Below are 9011 nucleotides of genomic sequence, written 5' to 3'. Positions count from 1 at the left end.
ATAGAAGCCGTGCCTCCTGAATTGGCAGGCAAATTCTTTACCACTGAGACACCTGGGAAACCAAGACTCTGAGCTAGTTCGTTCTAGGTCCATATGGTTTCTGCATTGTGAAAACAAAACCTATAATTCTGAAGGTCTGCTAGGTTGCTCCTCAGAGAGCATCACCTTAGTAGGTGGCTTTGTTGTGAGCAGGTCAAGTAAAGCTGGAAGGGACCACAGTCAATTTCTAAAGGTCTTCACTGCCAGCAGTAACCACAAGGAAGCTGAGTCATTGAGGAAGGGCTTGGGCCTTGTCTCAGCCTAGAGAGAACAAATGACGGGCTTCTCCAGCCATAGACTTCTGCTATGAACATCAGTCAAACACATAGCAACCATGTAGATATCTGAACTTAGAGCCTCGTCTCATTCTCCATCTTGGTCAGGGACATAATTAGAAGAGAGGCTAAATGAGAATCTGAGCAATTTTGTCTAAGGGAGACTGAACATCTTCTCAAACTCTGTGATTACCCGAATTTCTTTGCTGTGTTGTGCTTAGTCACCGTGTCCAGCTCTTTACAACCCTTTGGACTGTAGCCCGCCAGGCTCCTCTGTCTGTGGGATTTTTCAGGCAAGAATACTGGAGTGGGTTGCCATTTCCTACTCCAGAGGATCTCCCCATCCCAGGGATCAAACTCATGTCTCCTGTGTCTCCTGCATTGCAGGCAGATTCTTTACCCACTGGGCCAACAGGGAAGCCCCTAGAACCTCCTGTTTGTTAGTCCCTCCATTGTGCCTGACTCTTTGCAACTCCATGGACTGAAGCCCCAACAGACTCCTCTGTCCATGGGATTCTCCAGGCGAGAGTACTGGAGTGGGTAGCCATTCCCTTCTCCACAGAATCTTCCCAACCCAGGGACTGAACCCAGGTCTCCTGCACTGCAGGTGGACTCTTCACTGTCTGAGCCACCAGGGAAACCTCCTGGGGAGCTAATAAATCCCACAGAGGTCCAGGCTTCTTCAAGTGGAATGGGGCCTAGGCCTTGATACTTATATTAGTCCCCATCGAATGTTGATATCAACCAAAATTTGAGAACCACTGCCCTAAAAGGACTGTGTAAATTATACATTGGATTAACTTTAAACTAGATGAGACTTTTCATGTCCTCTCACTGATCAGTAGGTGGAAGCCCAAAGGGTATAAGCTACAGATACAGTTTTTTAATTTATATTTTTTCTATGAATATCCAGATTTTATGTTGAGTTACATTTTGTAATGCCTTCCATCTGTTTAACAATTTACAGTCTTCCTCTTACAATTAGAATATATGCTTCATGATGGAAGGAGTCTGGCCTATTTTGGTCACTGGTAATCACCAGGTCTGGTACAGACAAGACACACAAATATGTGTTGAGAGAATCCTTCAATCAGTTGGTTCATTAACTAGTTAAGTGATTTATGCATATGTATTTAGTGAAGAGAATTTGGTGTCAGAAGATACTCTGCCTGAGGATGATGAAGAAGGTGGGGGGGACAAGACTCAGAAAGTCTGGCAGACACTTAACTACATTTTATCTAAAAACAGCTCAAAACACCCAATAAAGTAAACCACCTGCTGCTAACAAGTGAAAGCCTTGACTTGCACCTGTAAAAGTTTGAGGCAAAGTTTAAGTAAAAGCTTATCCTGGACAAGCCTGATAGGGTATGACAGTCACTTGCCTTTATAGTGATTTGATCGAGTGGACTTTGTATTTGATGTTCTCCAGTCCTTTCTTTTTTTCAATAATTTTTCTGGTATCTAGCCTAGCTCTCTGTTTCAAGTGTATGTTTTAAAGTAAACGTTCTTGATCATAAAACAGAAGTTCAATGTATAAATGTAGCAATAGATAAAAATATCCATGATCACACTGCTTTGAGATCATCACTGTTCACCTACCAGGTCATCTAATAAATATGAATATAGATTAGGACTGTGAATTTGGCCTTCTGCTGTACCCTCAGTGCCTAGTAGAGTGCCTGGAACAGTGCTTAATTAATAAGTGTTTGAATGAATCAATTAAGAAACACATTAAATATTTTTCTTCACATTCACTATGCCTGAGTATAAGAGGGTTCCTCTTCATCCCTTTGATCAAGAAAATATATATGTATATATTAATATTTTTATTAGCCTTTCTTTACTTTCTTTGGCCTTGATTCATGGATTTGAATTTTTACGTGTTTCTAGTCATACCTTAATATTTTCACTCTTCTTACCCTGTTCGGTCTACTTGGTTTCCAGGATTGATACATTGCCAATATTCTTCCTTGAGCTCATCGTATTTTCTTCCGCTTCTTATTTTCTTTTCTATTTTTATTTTTTTTAAATAAGTTCATTTATTTATTTGTGGCTGAACTGGGTCTTTGCTGCTGCACATGGGCTTTTTCTAGTTGCTGTTGAGTGGGATCTACTCTCTAACTGTGGTGCAAGAGCTTCTCAATTTAGTGGCTTCTCTTGTTGCAGAGCACGGGCTCTCAGCATGGGCTTCAGTAGTTCTGGCACACAGGCTTAGTCATCCTGTGTCACATGGAATCTTCCCAGACCAGGGATCAAACTCGTGTCCCCTGCATTGGCAGGCAGATTCTTAGCCACTGGACCACCAGGAAAGTCCTGCTTCTTATTTTCTTAATGCATGTCCACTTGGTTTTTTTCCTGAGGATGTTAATATTTATCAAAAATAAATTTCTTGTTATTTTTATTATACCATTTTAAATTCATAACAAACAATTAAATAAACAAAAATGTTTTGGTTTTATGCTTTCCAAAACTGAAAATGCTCCAGCTTGAACTCAATGTAGAGCTTGTGTAAACCACTTGATACAAACTGATATTGCAGGTTTCAGGTGAATCATGTGGCCTGTGCTTTGCATACACTGATAAGTGAAAATGGGTAGAAAGACAGGAACAAATTTCATTAAAGATTCTAAATAAATTACACAAGAATAACGATATATATAGGTTTGAAATAGAGTGACTTTGTACTGTGTTAGCTTAGCTAAGCCAGAAATACAGTCCCCAGATTTCCCTTCTCTCTGCTATTCTGAGTCTGGCTTTGCCACAAGAGACATCTGCATGTATCTGTGAGACACCTCAAATGTCAGTGAGTAGCAGCCATATTTATATTCTAGAGGTCGGTGCAAGATGAAGCACAGTTGCACCTCATGCATATTTCTGTTGATACATTGGCTCGCATTGGTGGTGAAGGGCAGTAGCCAGGCTTGTGGTTCCTCCAACTCCAGCCAGATTGCTCCTTTGGCATCTGCCAATGCTGAGCCAAGTGTATAAAACTGTCAGCTTATCCTACAAGCCACCAGTCTGGCCAAGGTTGGCAACCTTGAAAGACAGACACAGAGTCTCATTTGTCTTTATGGATTCTGGTTTGCCAGTTTGTCTTCTCATGTCCACTTTATTCTTGTTTCCCATACTTCATGTCTGTCTTTCCTTCCCCACCTAATGGTTTAATTCTACACACATTTCTTACCTCACTGTTTCCATAGGTCCCAAATCTGGGAGTTGCTTATCTGGTTCATGGACTCTCACCAGGCTTTGACCAAGTGTTGGCGAAGGTTATATTTTCATCTGGAGGCTCAACCAAAGGAGGGTCTACTTGCAGTTGTTGGCAGGATTTGGTTCATCACCGGTTGTGGGACTGGGGGCCTCATTTCCTTATTGGCTGTGGGCCAGTGTTTCCTTAGTCATTTGCCACATGAGTTCCTCCATAGAGAAGTTCACATCATGGCAGCTGGCTTCCATCGGAGCAAGCAAATGAGAGAGAAAGCGAAGGCAGGCAGGACAGAAGCAGATTCACTTTACAACATAATCTCAGAAGTGACTTCCCATCACTTTTATTCTATTTGTAGAAGGATGTAACTAGGTTCAGTCAACACTCAAGGGAAGGTGATTATAAAAGGGCATGAACACCATAAGCTGGTATCATTGAAAGGCATCTTTCTTTTTCTGTTGTTGTTTTTAAATATTTATTTATTCATTTGTGGCACACAAGATCTGCAATCTTTCCTGTGACGTGTGATATCTGTTAATTGCTGTTGTGGGATCTAGCTCCCTGACCAGATATCAAACCTGGGCCCCCAGCATTGGGAGCACAGAGTCTCAGCCACTGGATCACCAAGGAGGTCCCTGGAAAGCATCTTTGAGGCTGACTACCAAGCCTTTCAAATAGGCGAAAGGCTTTCTCACTATCTTAAGCATGTGCTATACACATCCTCTATTTTTTAAAAAATAGAACTTCTAAGCATCATTTTTTCCATAATGTCTTCACAGAAAAGATTTGTGAGTGTAGCTTTTGCCTAGTAGAGTGGATCATGAATTCATACATAGGAAACTCACCAAGTTTTCAAAGAAAATATATCAGCTTGGAGTAAAGAGAGACAAACTGAAAAAAGCATCTCTACCATCAAACATATAGAGTCAGGAAACAGGCTAAGAAGTCTGCTCAGTGGCAAATACTAGCCATATCTTATAGAAAAAAAAAGGGTAACTTAGAGGTAAAACCAAGATTCTACAAGATGGAACCAAGAGCTATGGCAAACAGCTCACAGGGAGTGGGACTGAGCCCTAAGCAGTGAAATGGTAACATGCATCAGACTAAATTTCAGAATTCTAGGGACGGCTTTGTGCCTCTGATTTTCTGGCTCTTGGAATGCCAGGATCTGTTGTGATTATCCTTTGGTTATCTCACCCACCATTCAGGGCTATGAGTGTGAGAATAGACGTCTTATTAACTTAGGTCACAGGCGTTTTGACCTAAAAGAATATATTCAAGGAATCACATCTGAGGTGTCTTCATCCACACCTGAATGGAACTTAGATGACAAGATCCCAGACCTTGAGTTTGAGTCTGATGTCATGAGATGATCTTTTCATGGAGGCTCTTGGGAGGGAATGAATTTATTTTGCACAAGGTGGTAATATAAGTAGCCTGTGGCCAGACAGTGGGTTGTGGTGGTTTTAAAACTTTCTTGCAAATTCTTTGAAACTCTTATTAAGAAATGGAGCCTCTGTTCCCTCCCCACCAATCAAGTGGGCTTTTGTTTCCAACCATAGACTATGACAGAAGTGATGTGATGTGACTGCAATGCTGGCTCATAGAGTTTAGTGTTGCTTCTCCATGTTGGCTGGAACACTTGCTTTCAAAGCCCCACAAAAGGAGTCTGACTACTCTAATGATGTCATAATGTGAGGAATCCAAACTATGTTGAGGATTGCATGTAGGCATGCTGGACAGCAGTCCTAGTCTTTGAGTAGTCCCAGCCTGGGCTCCAGATACATAAGTGAACAAGGCTTCAGGAAATTCTAGCTCTCATCCACTGAGTCACCCCAGTCTTTGAATCTTTCCACCTGATGTCCCAGATACTATGGTGCAGAGACAAGCCATCTTTGTCATGTGCTGTCTACATTCCTGACCCGCAGAATCTCGAAGGAGAATCCAAGCAACCAAGAAGTGAGTGAGTGGAAATCACTCAGTCGTGTCCAACTCTTTGAGACCCCATGGACTGTAGCCTGCCAGGCTCTTCTGTCCATGGAATTCTCCAGACCAGAATTCTGAAGTGGGTGGCCATTCCCTTCTCCAGGGGATCTTCCCAACCCAGAGATTGAACCCAGGTCTCCCACATTGCAGGTGGATTCTTTACCCTCTGAGCCACCAGGGAAGCTCAACTAAGAAGTTGTGGGTGAATTTGTTATGTTGCTACAGCAACTGGAACCAAGCCATGTAAAACCATCACAGCTAAATTGAAAATGAAAGGCATATTTGAGGCCAATATTTAGCTTTCAAAGCAGTAATAATCAGTGTTTTTATAATTATTTTAGAATCTTGTGTGAATGAAATGATGATGTAAATACTCCTAGGATAATACTTGGCAATAAAAAACAAGAGTTTATTATTATACCAAAAGATATATATGTATATATTTATTTCCAAATGGTTATTATAAATGACCTACAAGTAATGATATTCTGGCCCAATGTTCCAAAACTTTACATGTACCACCTCTAAATTATAGATGAATAAATATGTGGTTTCTTATTCAGGGTCACACATATCTGGGGAGAGCAGGAATTCAAACCCATAGTATTTTACTCCAAATCTTTTCCTTTTCATCACAACATTCTCCTCACCCCAAACATTTCAATATTTAGAGAAAATAGGAAATTACCATTGTGAAAAGCCCACCCCACAGAGAAGAGGCTCAAGAATGAAAAATCAACTTTGTACCCAGAAAAGACAGATTAGGAATGATTTAATGATTAGGAATATGAAGGATCTGTATAGGGGAATAATTTTCTATATTTTCTAAGAATACCTATATATCTAATTTATAAAAAGTTAAAATTTAGAAACTTAGGTGAGCAGTGAGCTCTTAATAAGCACTTCATTTTGGTGAGGATTAACTCTTCATATGCACTAAAGCTTAACTATCTTTACTTCACGGTTAAAAAAAAGAAAAGATTGGCATTGTATTTAATTGATACAGTTGTGCATACAGATACCAATGACACACAAAGTTCAAGACTAAATGGTTATTAAGGCCCCTTTAATTCTAACAGAGATAGTAACAGTACTTTCCATCTATGCAGCATTGATTATTTCATTGAAATTGGTAAAGGACTCTCTATCAACTTACTCCCCCAAACAGGCCCCTAAAATAGGTATTATTTTACTGTGCCTTTTTCTACAGGTGAGAAAGCTACTACTAAAAAAAGTGAAGTCATTTTCCCAAGGTCATCCAGCTACAAAATAGAATTGGATTGTATTATGGTCAGGTCTCTCATTTCTTCATCTTTATAAAGTACTCTAAAGGAAACCCAACAAAATCACATGTGGAGATTATATAATGACATGGCCAGTCATAGCCAAAGTAAACTTGTAGTACTCTAAGTTGGTTTTTATTTGTATATATGTAAGTTGTTTTTGAATTACAACTACTGATTACCTTTGAGAATATACCACTGCTAGTATAACTGTACAGTTCTAATATTAACCTAATACACAAATTTCCTACATTTATAGGCGGGTAATTGAAAAATATATACATGAAAAAACATACAGTGCTTACAAACCAAATGCAAATAAAACTCTTTAAAAAATCTTAGAAATTCATTAAGCGGGTTACATCGATCCTATTAAAAATGCTTCATCTATGTACAATACAACTTTAAAAATACTACTCCAGGAAACAAAAATCTTTGGTTCAGCAAAAAGATTCTAAATGTGGAAATATAATTTACTAAGGATGCACCTTCTTGGGTGAGGCCTCACTCATCTGTTTTAACACTTCAGAAAGCAGATAACTGATTCTCCGAATGCTGAAAATATGGGTGGAGTGTGGGTAGAGGTTGCTTTTCCTATAGAACATCAGCATACGGAAATACAACCAGGAGCTTGAATAATACAGAAGCTTCATTAATGGAACTTTTTAATGCAGAAGGAATGTTATTTTCACTCTGCTAGATCAAAAAGGTGGAAAGTTGGCTTCCTATTCATTTGGAAAGGAGGGTGGGAGAATAATCATGATTGATACATAAAAACATTCTACTAGCAAAGTTCTTAGGCACTTGCATTCAATGCTATTGAAACAAATCTACCCATCATTTGGAAGAGGAGACAGGAAGGGGCTTGATGTTGGGTGTCCTTGTTACTGGGCATTACTTCTTGAGCGGCTGGCCTGCCTTAAATATCTAAAATTATAAATAGTCCCATGACTCACATATCTTTTTAAAAAATTATTAATGCAACAGTGATTTTGGTTTGCATCAATATTTGCCAATGGGATTTTCATTAAAAATTAACTGTGTTTATTCTGTACTCTTGGTTTATTAATAGCAACAATCACAGACCTGGCCAAAATATCTCAGAGTCTCAAAGAGTCAACATTTTGATCTCTTGGAAGTTTTTCTCTTCCACAGGTAAGGGGAAGGAAAAGCCTTCACAATATAGTTTCTGCAGGTTTTCTAAGTTGATTGTGAAAATATTTAATATGTAAGATAAAACTTTTCCAAAGGCCCATCGACTAACCACACGATACAACCACCTTTCACAAGACTTTTGCAAAGTCTCTGAGGTACCACAGCTGGTCACAGGAAAATAAAAAATAGTTTTTGCTTTGTTTATTTTTTCTAAGTTCTCCAATACAATATAATTACCTGGAAGGAAGAATTAACTCATTTATGTTAGGAAGTGGTACCAAGGACTAATATTCAAATTTGCCTTTCCCCAGACTAATTTCAGAAGCATATTAATTTATTTCTAGGTTGAATTCAGGTGAAAATCAAGAATTTCTATTGACTACCAAGTTTCCTGCAAACCACAATTTCAAGATGCCATGATGCTTATGTGAGATTGTTGAGAAAGGGAAATTTTCCAAAATTAACCCTTGTTCTTCCTTCTGTTTGAATGACTTAGTTGCTCAAGGACAAGACATTTTTTTAAACCTTACTAGGATTTAAACGAGACAAGAATGATAAGAATGGAGCAATAGATTGCAGAGAAGATGATGTCCCTTTAACAAAAATGGTTCTGACTTTGAAGAGGGGACTAAGACAGCCTTCAACATTTGAGAAAAGCAAAAAATGGAACACATGAATAATTCACAGCATCTAAATGAGACCTTGTAATTCAGAACTACCTCTGCACCCACTCTCTCCCACCCCCAGATCATGGGTAGGGATTTCTTTTCTCTAATGGTTTTCCAAGAGATAGTGTCAAACTCCAAAAAGAAATGATCAGTGTTGGATTGCTAGGACTTCTAGTCCTCTTGATTCTGTAGGCAGTGATCGTCTTTTCTTCTCTCAGAAGTCTTTATCCCAGCCTGACAGCTCATCTGGAGGCACCCCCCTTTCAGGAGGATACTTGTCAAAGTAGCTGTGATCTGTGGGTCCACTGAGCTAGTAGAGAAAAGATGAAACCAAAGGTGAGGATAATGTTGACAAAGCATGATATGGGAATGCTCTCTATAACTGAACATTGATTTTATA

General features: G+C 39.2%; 1 protein-coding gene across 6 annotated transcripts in view; it reads right to left on the bottom strand.

Annotated features, from left to right (window-relative positions):
- Nucleotides 1-5943: 5943 nt before the first annotated feature.
- Nucleotides 5944-9011, bottom strand: part of PRKG2 (protein kinase cGMP-dependent 2) — a 120147-nt gene continuing 117079 nt past the window's right edge. For 3 of the 6 annotated variants that reach the window (XM_061145712.1, XM_061145715.1, XM_061145717.1), the window contains one exon: nucleotides 5946-8921. In XM_061145712.1, coding sequence (XP_061001695.1) covers nucleotides 8826-8921 — 96 coding nt within the window. In that variant the 3' untranslated portion in view covers nucleotides 5946-8825. Of the gene's footprint in view, nucleotides 8922-9011 lie in introns of all 6 variants that reach the window. The other 3 variants (XM_061145713.1, XM_061145718.1, XM_061145714.1) reach the window with 2 other exon arrangements.

This window comes from Dama dama, chromosome 6 (assembly GCF_033118175.1).
Source record: "Dama dama isolate Ldn47 chromosome 6, ASM3311817v1, whole genome shotgun sequence".
Taxonomy (NCBI): domain Eukaryota; kingdom Metazoa; phylum Chordata; class Mammalia; order Artiodactyla; family Cervidae; genus Dama; species Dama dama.
The sequence above is the reverse complement of the archived record's forward strand: the minus strand, read 5'-3'. Positions and strand labels throughout refer to the sequence as shown.